Source organism: Coloeus monedula (assembly GCF_965178545.1).
Source record: "Coloeus monedula genome assembly, chromosome: 23".
Taxonomy (NCBI): domain Eukaryota; kingdom Metazoa; phylum Chordata; class Aves; order Passeriformes; family Corvidae; genus Coloeus; species Coloeus monedula.
In genome coordinates, this window is record NC_138803.1 from 2,329,411 (window position 1) to 2,343,741 (window position 14,331).

General features: G+C 62.6%; 2 protein-coding genes across 3 annotated transcripts in view; both read right to left on the minus strand.

Annotated features, from left to right (window-relative positions):
* Positions 1–7,470, minus strand: part of KIF21B (kinesin family member 21B) — a gene marked incomplete at both ends in the record, with an annotated part of 39,334 nt that extends 31,864 nt beyond the window's left edge. For both annotated transcript variants that reach the window (XM_082296326.1, XM_082296325.1), the window contains one exon: positions 7,433–7,470. In XM_082296326.1, coding sequence (XP_082152452.1) covers positions 7,433–7,470 — 38 coding nt within the window. The remainder of the gene's footprint in view (positions 1–7,432) is intronic.
* Positions 7,471–10,425: 2,955 nt separating this feature from the next.
* The window catches only part of CACNA1S (calcium voltage-gated channel subunit alpha1 S), a 45,616-nt gene continuing 41,710 nt past the window's right edge, over positions 10,426–14,331 (minus strand). Inside the window, exons 39-44 of the mRNA XM_082296239.1 lie at positions 13,659–13,787; positions 12,833–13,032; positions 12,320–12,384; positions 11,820–11,914; positions 11,126–11,242; positions 10,426–10,894 (exon numbers count right to left, since the gene is read on the minus strand). Coding sequence (XP_082152365.1) covers positions 10,634–10,894; positions 11,126–11,242; positions 11,820–11,914; positions 12,320–12,384; positions 12,833–13,032; positions 13,659–13,787 — 867 coding nt within the window. The 3' untranslated portion in view covers positions 10,426–10,633. The remainder of the gene's footprint in view (positions 10,895–11,125; positions 11,243–11,819; positions 11,915–12,319; positions 12,385–12,832; positions 13,033–13,658; positions 13,788–14,331) is intronic.

Consider the following 14,331-nt stretch of genomic DNA (forward strand, 5'->3'; position numbering starts at 1 on the left):
GGATCAGCACTGGGGCAAGACAGAGCTCCTGGGCAGCCTGGGGACACCCCACAGAGCTGGGGTGCACCCAGAGGCCCACTGGGCACAGCTCAAAGGGGGGACATGCCTCCACACCACATCCATCCCCCCAAGGAAGCCACCCCAATGCCACCCAGCCTGCTCCCCTGCAGGGCAAGCCCCGCTGCCTTGGACCCCAGAGCCCCCCAGGGCTCCCCCTAATCCTACCACTCCAGACTTTCCCAGGCTTAGGGAAACCTTTAAATCAGGCCCTGGCAGGCAGCATGTGCTGCTCATTAGCTCTGGCAGGAGCACGAGGCTCTGAGCTGCACCATCTGCTCTGCGCTGAACCCATCGTGGTGCAGGGATGAGGGATGTGCTGCCTGCACAGGCCAGCACTGGGGACACCCAGCCCTTGGCAGCAGGCATGGACCAGCAGGGGCCAGGGGATGCACGGGATCGTTCTCTGCTCAGCCCAGTTTGGGATCTCCCTGGACTCCACCTTCAGCCCCATAAGTGACTGATGATACCTCCAGCTCCTCCCAAGGGGAGCACCACGAGGATGTTTGCAAACAAACCCAGGACAGTCACCTGTAAAGGGGTGCAGTGTCACAAGACCCCAGGTGGGGTGGGAAACACACGTGTGACAGCACACACGATGTGACACATGCCCCAGCAGGGCCCCCACTCCCCTCCAGCCATGCAGGAACGGCCCCAAAACCACTGGCTCAGCAGCAGTATCAGCAATTAACAGGGAGTTAAAAGGAAACCATTGTTCACCGGTAGACCCTGGGCCTGACCGGCCATCAGCCTGATCCTGCGAAGCACAGACACCCCTGTGGAGACAGACGGACACATTTCCCCACCCAGCTCTGCACCCCAGTGTTGAGGCTCCCATTTCCTCCCAAGTCAGTGAATCACATCCACAGGATCTCGCCCTTCCCCAGGTGCCCCTGCAAGGTCCCCACGTCCCACTTCCACCCCAGTACCAGTATGGTGTGCCCATACTGGAGATCAGGCTGCCCTAAAGCCAGCACGCTGGCAGCCCCCAGTGCACTCCGACTGCCACTGGGAAACAACAACCTGACCTTGGCAGAAGATACCACAGCCCACAGGGAACGCCAGAGCAAACTTGCTTGTCTTGCCCACAAGATGCAGGAGTAGATGGCACAAAAGGGGTGCCTCTCCAACCCCTCCCCAAAATACAAATAAACGCCAAGCCCTTGGCCAGCAGGATTGGAGATGCTGTGAAGCACCCAGGAGCAAACCCAGTCCCTCACCTGGGCAAGGAACAGGGAATGTTTTGACCTCATGTCTCCCTCAGGGAGGTGCAGCCTGAGATAATGGATGAGCAGAGACCTCAGCACCACAGACCCAGAGACCCCCTCCCCCATGGAGGGGCTGGGTTGTGCTTTCCAGCCCTGCAACGCTGGGCCAGGGAACTCAGTGCTTGAAGGCTTAGAGGAAGAGAAGCAGCAGTTCAGCTCCCTGCCAGCATCAGCCAGCATCCCAGACCAGAGCAGGGATGAAGACACCTCACTCTGCCAAATTTGGGCATGGGCAGTGGGCAGGGAGGTGTCCACAGCCCCACACAGTTACATGGGGCAGGTAGACCATGGACGGGGAGCTTGGCACCAGGCTCCACTACAGCAAGCTGTGACAAGAAATCATCCCCACCCACGTCAGGCTCCAAGGAGCTGCAGAGCAGGGAAAGGGACTGCACTGGAATCCCCAGGTCCTCGGGCCCGGCTCTGAAGCCTCACTTGGCAATGGGGGTAATGACTGTACGGCATCCGTATGGAGAGGGACAGACTCCAGGCAAGGTGAGGCAGCCTCCACCCACACAGCAGTGTGGTGCCAGTGGGGACACAAGCACGTACCAGGGCAGCACTGGACCGGCTCCTGCTCTGCCCAGAGAGGGAAGGGGTGGTGGGCAGGTGGCCAGTCACTGTCCCTTCCACCCAGGCAAAGTAAAACCCATCAGCAGCTGACCAGGGTGCAGAGTCACCCCCTGCAGACTGATCTCCTGCAGCAGATCCCAGCGGCAGCTGCCCTCACAATCCACCACATCCCAAATCTGGCGGCTGTTTAACCAGTGGCACGGAGTGTTTTGACAGCCTCCAGCAGGAAATAGCCCTGTGGGACCACCGGGGCCAGCCCCCCGCCCCCAGCGGGAACAGCAGTACAGCCACTGGCCAGGCCTGGCTCCGTGGTTCACATCGGGCTCGCAGGGGCTATCACCTTCCCTCTCCTGGGGCCAGGAGCCATGTTCCTGACAGCTTTGTTTGGGGCTTCATCTGCAATTTTCTCCTGCCTCCAATTTCACTGCTGAGGCAGCAGCTGGCTCCGTCCTCCGGCTGATCCTTGGGAGGCCCTGGCCTCCCAAGCTCCTGAGGCTCCACGGTGCTCAGTTAAATCCCCTGCCGATGGGTGATGTGTGCAGGCACCAAAAGCCTCCCCAAGCAGCTTTGCTGTGGGCGATGGCGCATCCGGCGGGACCGCGGGGCGCAGCCCTGCTCCCCCCTCGCACCGTCCCCATCCCCTTTCTGACATTTCCGCTGTAAAAGCCGATTGAGAGCCTGATTGAAGCCAGGCACAGAACGCCCTGCACCCACGCACCTGGGCTCAGCACTGCCCCAGAGCCCGGGCAGTCCCTGCCCTCCGCGGTCCCCGACACCTCCCTCCAGGCTGGGCAGCCGCTGCCTCGCCGCTCTCTGAACAGCAGCCCCGAGCCACAGCAGGCTGGGAACCCACAAAGCGAAAGCAAAGAGCAGCAGCTCCTCTGGGTGGGTTCAGCCCAGCAGCAAAACAGTCACAAAATGGGGCAGGGGCCGCTTCCAGGGCTGAGTTGCCTTCAGTAGGTGCAAAGGGTGGAGAGAAAGGGGCTGGGGTGCCCACACCAGTGGTCTGCCAACCCAGCACCCTGAGGATACAGCAGCCTCCTGAGATCTTTCCTTCCGGGGATCAGGGCTGCCCCCTGACCCTGCAGACGGGAGACAGAGCACCCCAGGGCTGTGCCCAACACCAGGATGGGCTGCTCCCCTCCCCCCTTCCCCTTCCCTACCCCTCCCCCTCCAGGAGACAGTCACATCCCATGCCTTGGGGTAGAATTGATTGCCTTATCTCTCCCTGCACGGCCCTGTGACAGCTGAGCAAAGCCAGCCCCACACCAGCAAAGCTGGCAGGAGACAGTGCCCCCCAGGACCACACAAAGGGGCTCCAAGCTACAGCAGCAGCAGCAGGTGACGGTGGGCAGCAGGTACCAGGGCTGCAGCCTCCCTCTCCCCACTGGAGCCCTTGGGCAGCACAGACACTGGCATGAGTTGGGTTCATACCACCTTTCCAGCTGGACCCAAATCCATCCCAGAGAGCTGATGTGGAAGGGCTACAGCTTCACTTCCTCGGGGACTGACCCCAGCTGGTTCCAGAGACTTTGGATTCACAGAAAGCATCCCAGCAGGCAGAGAGCCCCAGCCGTGGGGCAGTAGAGATGCCAGGACCCTGGCAGGGCTGGAGCCCAGCTGATCCGACCACCAGGCCTTTGCCAGCTCAGCCACTCGGCCGAAGCACTCCCAGGGGTGCCCGATGATGAGGGGAGGGGGGACTCCGAGGAGGAGCTGGGAGGCACTCCCCGAGGCATGAGCCAGCAGCGGGCTGTTGGCATGGACCACAGAGCATCGCAGCAGGGGCGTCTTCGAGAGCAGCAGAGCACTGGAGGTTGCAGAGTTTAAATAAACTTGAAATACGACTCAACTTCCTTCCCCAATTTCACAAGCTCCGTTTCCTGCGTCTCTGCAGTGGGCCAGGCATGCTCAGTGCCAGGGGCAGCTCTGGCACAGGGGATGCCACTGTCTCTCTCCGATGAGCCTGCCAGTTTGGAGCTGCCCTCAGGGAGCAGCTCTGCAGCCAGCCAGGCCACTCAGGCCTCCAGCCAAGGAGTTTAATGGTTTCTGGGGTCAATACATGCCATCAGCCCTTCCTGACACTGCAAAACTACTGGGCTGAGCTCTGCTTCCTGCAGCCAGCACAGCGAGTCGCACTCCCCGGCTCACTGTGGCTGCAGGAGCTGGCAGCACCTGTCTGCAGTCTTGGAGGGGGCTGTGGGGAGAGGGGCTGCCCAGCCTCAAGGCACAAACCTCAAATTTCTGTCCCAAGCCTCAAACCAAGGCTGTGCTCCTAGACAGAGGGCAGGAGTGGGGAGCTGCGGCGCTGGCTGCATTGCAGCCACCCGCTTGAAGGTCACCTCCAAGAAGGAAGCAGCGGCTGCTGTCTGAGGAGGGGTGGCCCCCAGGCCCTGCTCAGCACCATTCTGGCAGGACGCAGCTTCCTGCTGAGGCCGCTGCCCTGGCGCAGGGCACGCGGGCACGGCCTGACTGCGGCGCCAGCTCGGCCCTGCCGGTCCTTCCCCGCCCGGGGAGCCACAAGCCACACTTGGGGGTAAGGGGCAAGCAAAGGCAGACCCTGCTGGCAGGGAGGGCAAGGGCCGGGGCAGGATCCAGCCCTGCCCTTGCAGACAGTGCAGGTCTGAGCTGCAGGTACAAGGTATAGGAACAAATCAGCCCCTGGGCCAGGAGGAGCTGCTGGGCCTGCATTTCCTTCTGCTGACAGCAGCGCTGCCGCAGGTACCGGCCATTTCCCTCCCAGCACGTGGGAAGCCTAAATAATGTCCCCGCAGCACAACTGGGGGCTCAGCACCCGGGTTCTTTGGAGCCCAGCACAAATGGGGCAGATGAGGGCCTCGAGGAGAAGATGGGAGCCTGTAAGGCTGAGAGTGAAACACCACAGCATCGCTCCTGCCTTCCCCTGCCACACCAAGACAATCAGCAGGAACTGGGGCACACAGATCCAGCATCTCTGTTCAACTGTCCCTACTCCTCCCACCCTAAGGGCTCTGTGGGACCACAGAGATGGGTCCTGATGGCTCTGGCACCTCTTGACATCAGCTGGATCATCCCCAGCTGTTTGACCCCAGCAAATAACAGTGCATTCCACCAACACCACCCAGTGTCCACCAACACTTCCCAGTGTCCTTGGCTCTTCCCCAGGTCCCACCTTGCTCCCACCAGCAGCACAGACACAGAGACCCCAAAGAAACAGCACAGCTGGCCCATTCATGTTATTAACAAGGGACAAAAGGGGAGCTTTGATCCGTGTCCTGCTGCATCCCAGAAACATTCAATCCCCCCCATGCTCTGATGGCTGAGAGAGGTGGGATCTGGGGCAGGTTTACTTCAAGGGTCTTAGAGAATCCTGCAGCCTGGCTGCTCCACCAGCAGGGTGTCACCAGCACTGACAAAGGAAAACCTCACTCTGCTCCAAGTCCAGGACAGGAGGGGATCCAGCCCCAGCCCCTCGGGGCTGCTGTGGCAGAAAAGGTGGGTGGTCTGCAGGGAGAACAGTTCAGCCCTTGCACACTCAGCTCAGCATCAGAGCCACCTTGCTGCATGGCGACCTGACGGCTTTGTTTTGCAGCCTCCTTGTTCCCAGCCTTGCTCCTTTGTCCTCCTGACTCACCTCCACCACCACATCCCCCCATCTGCCCAGCTCTCACCAGCTGCACTGAGCGGGATGTTGGCTCACTCCCTCAAGGGAGGGGTGGAAGAGGGTTGGACCTCTCCCCCCTCCCTGGTTCCTCACCATGACCACTCCAGCCCCACTGCAATGCTGCATACCCCAGTCGCCTCCCGGCTGCGATCCCCTGCCCCAGCACCAGCCAGCCCAGGACCCCACTGCCGGAAGGGACCTGAGGGATTAGGAGAGCCCAGCAGAAACGACTCCACAGCCGCCATCCCGCGGGGCACCCACCCCATCTCCAGGATGATGTTAAAAGGCATCATCTCGAGAGAATGCAGGATGGAGACGGGAAGAGTCTGGCCAGGAGGAAATCTCCACCCCCAGCGACGGCATTAACTCGGTTCCCAGGTCAGTGTCCTGGCACAGACACTCGATCTTGGCACAACCCTCCCTGCCCCTGTGCAGGCACCCCAGCAGCAGCCGCAGCAGGAGCTGCCGTCACTCCTGCAGCTCCCCCATCCTTCACAGCCAAAGCCTGGCCTCGACCCTCGGCCTCTCGAGAGGAGAATGGCAAAAAAATCCCCTCCGGCTGCTCCCAGGGCGAGCGGACTGGAAGGGCAAGGGGGGACGGGAGGTGTGGTAGTGCACACACACGCGTGCACACGCACACAGCCCTGCACATCGGCGTGCACACGCACACACAGCCCCACACCCACCCGCTCTCCCTCCATCACTGCCGCTGCACCAGCAGCATCTTTTGTGCTCCCGCTCCGACCAGGCAGGGCGCGGGCAGTGCCCTCCGAGCCCCGCGCGGTCCCCGCAGCCACCAGCCCTCTCCTGCCCGTGCCGGGGGCACAGGGGACAGACGGGGGGAGGCACGGCGTGCCCGGCCGGGTGGGACGGGCTGCGGGGCCGGGCTCCCGCGGGGTCCGATCCGCTCCCACGCCACGGGCGCGGCAGATGCGACTGCCCCGGCACAGGCACGGGGTGAGCGGGGACCGGGCGGTCCCTTCCCCCGCGTGACGGCGGCTCTGCCGCGACAGGGTCCCGGCCCGGGCAGGGTCCGGCATTGCCGGAATCCCGCTCCGTGGGATCCAGATCCCCTCCTTCCCCGGGGACTCCTTCCTCCCGAGGGGCAGGGAGCGGCAGAGCCCCTCCGCCCGTACGGCGCGCACCGGCCCGGGCATGGCGCTCACAAAGACGAGGGTGACACTGGGGGGTGTCACCCGTTCCTGCGGGGCTCGGCCTCGCCCGGCCCACGCCCCCCGAGCTCCCGCAGCCCCCCGAGCCCCGGCGGGCTCAGAGGCAGCCAGCAGCTCCTCTGTGAGGTGCGGGTCTGCAGGCGCATTGTTCCCAGCACAAAGGACACCGAGATACCGCATCGTTTCCCACCACCCAGCGGGGGGGGAGGGGGGGCGGGCAGGGAGTCCCCACAACCGCCGGCATCCTGGTGACACTTCGGACGGCCAAAGCCACCCGCTCAGCAGCCGGGAACTGCCCAGGCTGGGCGCCAGCCGGCTCTGCAGGTGGAGAAGCCGGGGGGCTCCCGGCCTCGCCCTCCGCCGGCCACGGGGGATGGCGGGCGGTGGGGGTGGGTGGAGGGAGGGCAGTGCGGGGCTGCGCGGCGCCGGAGCCGGTGGGGAGAGGGGGGACACATCCCGAAACGGCGGGGAGCGGGGGGTGGGGAGGAGAGCGGCGGAGGGCGCAGGGGGTGCGGCAGAGACCGGCTCGGCGGGGTCTCACTGCCCTGGGGGGGCTCAGAGCCGAGCGGGCACCCACCAACCCCCGCTCGCACCCGCAGCTGCAGCGCCCGCCCCGCCTTTCGGCATCGGTCCCGGGCGCACCGCGCTCCGTGCTCCCACCCCCCCCCCCCCAGGACGCACGGCCCTCCCCCGCCGGAAGCAGCGACCCCCGCGCCCACCTCACGGCCACCTTCACGCAGCTGTCCGGGGCCGCCATGGCCCCGCGCCGGCACCGCGGCCGCCGCTGCCCCGGAGCATCCGCGGGGCGGGAGGGGCGGGGCCGCGGGCGGGGCGGGGCCGGGCCAGGTGCGGGGCGGGGCCGAGCCGGGCCACGCCCCCAGAGCCGGAGCGCGGGCACGGGGCGGAGGGAGCGGGATCGCGCTCGGAGGGGGGAGGCGCGCGCACGGACACGCGGACACGCGGACACGCGGACACACGGACACACGGACACACGGACACAGTTGCACTCACACTCGCACTCACTCACGCTCACTCACACTCGTCATTCCGTGCTGCCCCCTGCCAGGCCCGCGGCCCCACCGCCGCCTGCGCTGCTCCGGGATCTTCTGGGATTTACCGGAGCTGTACCGGGGCTGTACCGAGGGCTGTTCCGGGCTGTACCGAATGGCGTGTTCCCTCGTGGTTGGCATCACTCAGACACCTCCTTGGCTCCGCTGGATCCCGTCCCCTCTGTGGTGTTGGGGGTGGCACCATGGAGCAGCAGGATACAAAGCAGGGCGGGGGTGAGCTCAGTGCTCCGGACAGAGCCCCTGGGCCGGGGGTCTGGTAACCCTCTGGGCTGTGCAAGGCTGTGGTGAGGGTCATTCCTAAGAGGACAGGGCATGGGGCCGGTGGCATGGCAGGATGGTGGCCAGGTGCCAGTACGGCTCTCCAGCGTGCACAGTCCGTACTGCGGGGCTGGGGTCCCACACAGCTCAGGGCACTGCCCACAGAGCCTTGCCCACAAGGCCATTGGCTCCATCCTAGGAGCTGGTCCTGGGAGGCTGGTGAGGGAGACACATCCAGAGGCCATCAGGGAGCAGGACTGGAGACGGGCAAGCACTGGGGAGCTGAAGGAGCTTACGGCTTTCCTGAGCTGCATTCGCGTTGCCGGGGCTGATGGCAGCCTGATGGCAGACAGGCCCTGGCTCAGCAGGAGAAAGCATCTTCCAGCAGGTGTGGGACCTACAGGGGACTCTGAGCTCTGCAGGTTGGTGTCAATGTCAGGGCAAAGAGCAATGGAGCGTGAGGGCAAACTGAGGCACACAGAGGTTTCTTTTGAGGAGTCCAGGCTGTACCCTGGGAGAAGGATAGCCAGGACATTCCAGCACTGGTGGCCAACAGCCAGTGAGGCAGTGCTGTGCTTGGCCCAGAGCCCAGTGCCTGCCCTCTGTTCTGGAATCTGGTACCTTCACCTCAGCAGCACTGGCCCTTCACCCCATCCACTCGTGCTCCTCCCAAGGTGCCAGGACCACGGGCCACATGCGCACAGGACTCTGCATCCCGCAGGAGCTCCTCAGTTCTGCTGGGATGGGTAAGTCCCAGGGCACCGTATGTGGTACAAAATCATGGGGATGAGCAGGACATGGCCTGTCTGTCTTCCTGCAAGGTTGTGAGGAGCTAATGTTCCTCTTTCTTTGTCCCATATTTGCAAGGACACCTGGTCCATGGTGCAGTTCCCACCCTGAGCTGCTGGTTTTCCTGAGGCTGGACTCTTCCCCACTGAAGCTCTAGGCAGAGAGGGGCAGTGACTGTGCCGTGATGTTGCTCTCTTCCTACTCCCACCCACATGCCAGCTGTACCACAAATCACATCTGTCCCCCAGTCCAGCTAGAATCATCTTGAGACACACCACACACACCACATGAGATGGAGCAAATCATCCACTGTGCAGCCCCAGGAGAGGGTGCAGAGGCCCCACCACAGTGGGATTGTTCCCACCATAGTGTCACCCTTCATGTTTAGTCTCCAGTGAGCACCCACCTGTCTTGGCAAGTGACACACGCAGTCCTGCACCTCCCTAAACCCACCAGGAGACCACGACCCCTCACCCCATAACATGTCCTTGACATCCCCTGGCAGAGCAGCTGCCAGAGCCAAAGTGCCAACCCCCGTGCACCTCCATCAGCAGTGGGTGTGAGGGTATGGGTGTGAAAGGGCGCAGGTCCTGCCCCAGGGCAAAGAAGCAAGAGGAAGGGATGCAGCAGTTTCCCCCACAGCATCCATCTCTGCTGGCTGCGTGCTGTAGTGGAAGCTGCACTGCCATGGCCAGGCACCAGGCTGGCTCTGGTGCTCAGGCTGCAGCTGGAACTCAGACTGAGTTAATAAAAGCCATGCTGGGGAGCAGGCTGGCTCATTGATCTGCTCCTCCCCTGGGACCCATCCACTCTCCGCATTTTAATATATATTAGGTGCTCAAGAGTCCCCCAGCTCCCAGTCAGGCTGGGCCAGGGGCCCTCGGGAGCCAGATCCCACCAAAGAGCTTGGCTGGGAGATGGGGCTGCCCCAGTGCTCAGCACCCAGATCCCATGGGGGCACTGTGATCTCTAACACAACGCCTGGGCAGCCCCGAGAGGAGTAACCTCGGCTGCTGCTCGGCACCAGCGCAGGCAGTGCTGGGAGCGCTGCAGGAACAGCTCCACACTCTCCTGGCCCGTGCCCCGCTGAGCTGTGGGGATGGACGTCATGGGCTGAACCTTCCCAGAGACTGGGATGGATGCCTGACCCCAAGAGCACAGTGTGGAAATAGTGGAAGGAGCAGAAATGGCATCACAGTGTCCAACTCTCCTCTTGGCCAGCCCTCAGGGCTGCTGCCCCAGCCTGAACATGCTTTCACACCTCTGCCCCATACCCAGGTTCATACACAGCTGGGACAAGGAGCCAAGAAGCCCCCAGGCCCCATTTTGCTGCCCAGCCCTTGGCACATCTCCTCCTCACAGGCCAGACTTGGCTGCAGGCAGGAGGCTGCAGGCTCCAGCAGAGATATGAGGATGCAGGGTCCAGTGCTGGGATATCAGGAGACCCCCAGAGCTTGGCAACCTCAAAATGACTGGACTGGAGGCTGCCATGTGAATCTCTGCCAGCTCTGGCTACACGTGGTCTTGCATTTGCAACCCCCTCCACTGGCTGTGCAGGCAGGGCAGCAGAGGAAGGAGGGGAGGGGGATCCAGAATCACACAGCAGGAACACTTTAATGACCTGTCCAGCTCTTGCAAGACCCCGCTGGAACAGCACTGTCCTGTTCTGCACCAGCATCCCAGAGACCTGTCCCAAAAATAATGCCACAGCTGGCCAGAGGACCTCAGGACCACAGCAGGGAACAGTGTGGCTCTGCTCCAGCACCCCCTGTGACAGGACCCTGGGCTATTGCAGTGGGCAGCTCACAGGCGAGTGGCAGCGACAGTCTTTTGGGAGGGGGCTGCACTGAGCCCTGGGGAGCTGCCTGGCAGCACGGCTGAGGTGTCCAGTGGGGCAGAGCCAGTTTTTGTGCCCTGCAGTGTTTCTCTTCCCTTTAGCAGCTCCACGGCTGCTTTCTCCACTTCATCCATCTCCAGCTGGCTGCTGGCCGCCATCTCGTCCCTGGTCACTGCTACAAATGATGAGTCACGGGCCAGAGCCTCGAGGCCTCCGGAGATCAGAGCCTGTGCAGAAGAGGAGAGCACAGCCTGGGTGCTCAGCCTGGGGAGCTGCCCTGGCTGCAGGCACCCACCCTCTTCTCCTTCCTTCTGCCCTCAGGGCTGGCACATACCTGCTGCTTGCCCTTGCAGCTAAGCTTTGCCCCCCAGTCTCCCATCATGGCATAAGCATGGTATCCCTGGAACTTCCTGTCTCATCCCTGCTGTTCCCTCTGCCAGGCTGTGCCCTTGCCTTACCTCCTGAATGAGGAAGGTGATGGCTGGGGTGGAGGATGTTCCTGGCTGACCAGTTTCTCCATGCTGGAACCTTGAGCTGGATGCTGTCCCTGTCACAGTGCCATCCTCTGTGGGCAGCTGGGTGAGAGTAGCACAGAGCTGCAACCTGGGCTGGGACACTGCCCAGGGAAGATCTCTCCCACGTTAGTGTGGGGGCTGTAGGTTCTGTCCCCTGTCCCTGTCCAGGGCCTGGACAGGCAATGCCATCCTGCTGGAGCTCCTGGGTCCAGGGCACCCCCAAAATGGGACCAGCAGGGCCATGTGAACAGAGAGCTGGGAACCAGCCCCAGCCCCCTGCCCTGGCACGTGCTGGGCATGAGGCACTGTGCCCAGCAAAGGGAGCATGGGGGCAAATCCGATGCACCCCTTCTGCCTGCCCTGGCTCTGGAGGCTGATGGGGAGCCAGAGGAATGTGCTTGCAGCTGTTCCAGCTTCCAGGAGCTCCCCAGGACTGCTACAGCAGTGGGGTGGGAGCCCAGCTCCATCTCCAGGCTGATCCAAGAGAAAAGCTCTGGCAAGGCTGGATTCACACAGTGAGCCCTAGAGTGTGGCTCCATCCCAGCACAGCTGTGACAGCCTTTCCCAGGATGGGAGGCAGGTTCACCCGTGTCCCCCACATTACACATCCCCTCTGGACATGCATTGACCCTTTTACCTGCTGGGGGAGGAGTGGCCCTGGTGATGAGGGACCCCCAGATGTGGCCCCTCGCCTCCTGCTCAGCCTCTCCATGGGTATGGGGCGGATGTGCTCTGTGGGAGGGAAAGGTAGGGACATTAGATGGGTACAAGAGCAAGGACACCACTGCCGGAGATGGGAATGGGCTCGCTAGACTGGGGGAAACAAGGGATTTAGAAGTTCAGCAGCACCCAAAGTCCCTGTCTGAGGAGGTCTTGTGGCCCTGCTGCCCTGGGATGGCCAGTGCTCCCCCAGCCTGAGGCCCTGCCTCCGTGTTCCATCTCCCCAAAGGGTAGAAGGAGGAGAAGAGTCTCCTGGAGCTCTCCAGAGAGGTCCTGCTGTGCTCAGTGCTCTCAGCAAACCTCCAGCTTACTGGGGCCTGCATCTCCTCCTTCCACCCATCCACATCAGACCCTTCCCCCTGCCCTGGCCCCTGGGCTGGTCCCAGTCCTGCAGAAGAACAATGAAGCCAGACTCACCCCACGCTGGGCGCCTGCGTGCTGCTGGTACCGTCTTCCTCAGCACCTCATCCTCAATCTGCACCCTGGCAAGGGCAGGCAGGTGGGTCAGCCTGAGCAGGGCCCACACACTGAGCCCAGCTCCCCCTGGGGGTGCAGCCCTCCCCACCTTCTCCACCCTGGGGGGACAGACCTGTAGGGACAACTGGAATGGATGAACAGGGTGGAGACCCCAAGAAACAGAACTAAGCACACTGGTAATCTTTGTCCCTTCTGCCTGTGCCCAGGCACGTGCTGGTGGCCCCAGCCTGGGCCTTGGCCCTCAGACATTGGCAGGTAAGGGGGAGGGATGGTTCCTGCAGTCCCTGGAGCCCTGCTGTCCACCTCCATCCTCATGGCACTGAGATGAAGGGGTGATGGGATGGGAGCCCCTGGGTAGGCCAGGGTGCAGCCAGCTGCCAGGACAGCCCAGGGCAGTGTGGCATGGCCAGCACTGCCCCTCTTTGCCCATGCACTGAGGCTGACCGCCCTTACCCCTCCAGCCAGCTGCTGCTGTTGGCATTGTTGATGTTGGTGTTGCCTTCCTGGGGGAAGTCATCAAGGAACACGGGAGAGTCGAGATCCTCACTGCCCACCTCAGTGAACTGCAGGGGCCTCTGGCTGGCCACCTGGGGCTGCAGCGGGCTGCTGGGCTCCATGAAGCTGTCGACCTGGCCAAACAAGCCACCTGTCCTCTGCAACCAACAGGGAGGGCATCAGGGGAAGCCTGGAGCTCCAGGCTGCTCTGGGACCATTCCCATGTCAGAACAGCAATTGCTCTGCTCAGGCCTTGCAGACCCAAAAGCCTCATTGCCCAGGTGGGAAAACTGAGGCACTGAGGGTCGATGGCCATGCAACAGCACTGGGATAAGCCAGCCCATGACAAATCCTGTCACCTCTGTGGGACAGCCTGAGGTGGTGGCACCTCTGGACACAGAAGGAGGTGCAACTCTGCAACTCCACAGCTGCCCAGGCTGTGTCTGAGACTCCCAGGGAGTGGGCAGTGAATCAGCTCCTGTGACACCAGAGCTGTCCTGCCTTAGCCTGGCAGAAGGTGTGAGTGGGAACCTCCAAACCAGCAGGTAAACATCCAGCACAACTCTGCCAGGCACATGGGCTGGGTCCTTTCACAGAGGGGAAACTGAGGCAGAGAGCAGCTTGCCCAAGATGACACAACCAGGATGTCCTGATGCTCACAGAAAGAGGTGCTGATCATCCTTGCAGACTGCCCCCCAGTGCTAGTAGCCAAGCTGACCCACCAGCACCACTCTGAAATCAGGGCTGGGTGGGACTACCAAACCACCCTGAGGGCTGAACTCACCCTGTATATCCCTTCCTCCATGGCAGCCTCCACCATGGCTCTTTCCAGCTCCTCCTCAGCAGTCAAGTCCCCAGAAATGGCCCGATGGATTTCAGGAGCAGCTTCTTCTTCAATGCTCCTCAGCCCAGCCTGGAGGGGGCAGGAAGGCAGGGCTGATATGGCTGTGCCCCACCACCCCTCTCACCTTGGTCTTGGGAAAAGGAAACATGACAAGGCCTGCTCACCTTGCCAGGTGTCCTACCAAGGACAGGCCAGGGCTCACACCCTGCAGCTGGCTCTGTGCTTGGTGGAAGTGCTTCTGGGCTCAGGCTGTCCCACAGCTGCCCCACAGCTTCTGGGCTCAGGCTGTCCCACAAAAGGGAATGCCAGGGGCAGCCTGGCAGAGGGTCAGGCTGGTGACAGCCGAGGGCAGGCTGGGCCTCTGTCCTGATCTGGGACCTGGCTCTTTTCCTTGCTTTGCACCTTTGGGGCCTGGTCTTTTATCTCTACAGGTGATTTCCTCCCTATAAAGTCAGGAGAGTCTAGGGGCATCCCATCCTTCTGGCCAGGCACAGAAATCCCCCACCAGCACCCCTCAGGCCTGCTGTGCAGGCGTCTCTGTGGTCCCACTCAAAGCCAGCCACATTGACTCCCCTCCACCTGATGCTCCACGAGGCTGAGAGAACAGAGACCA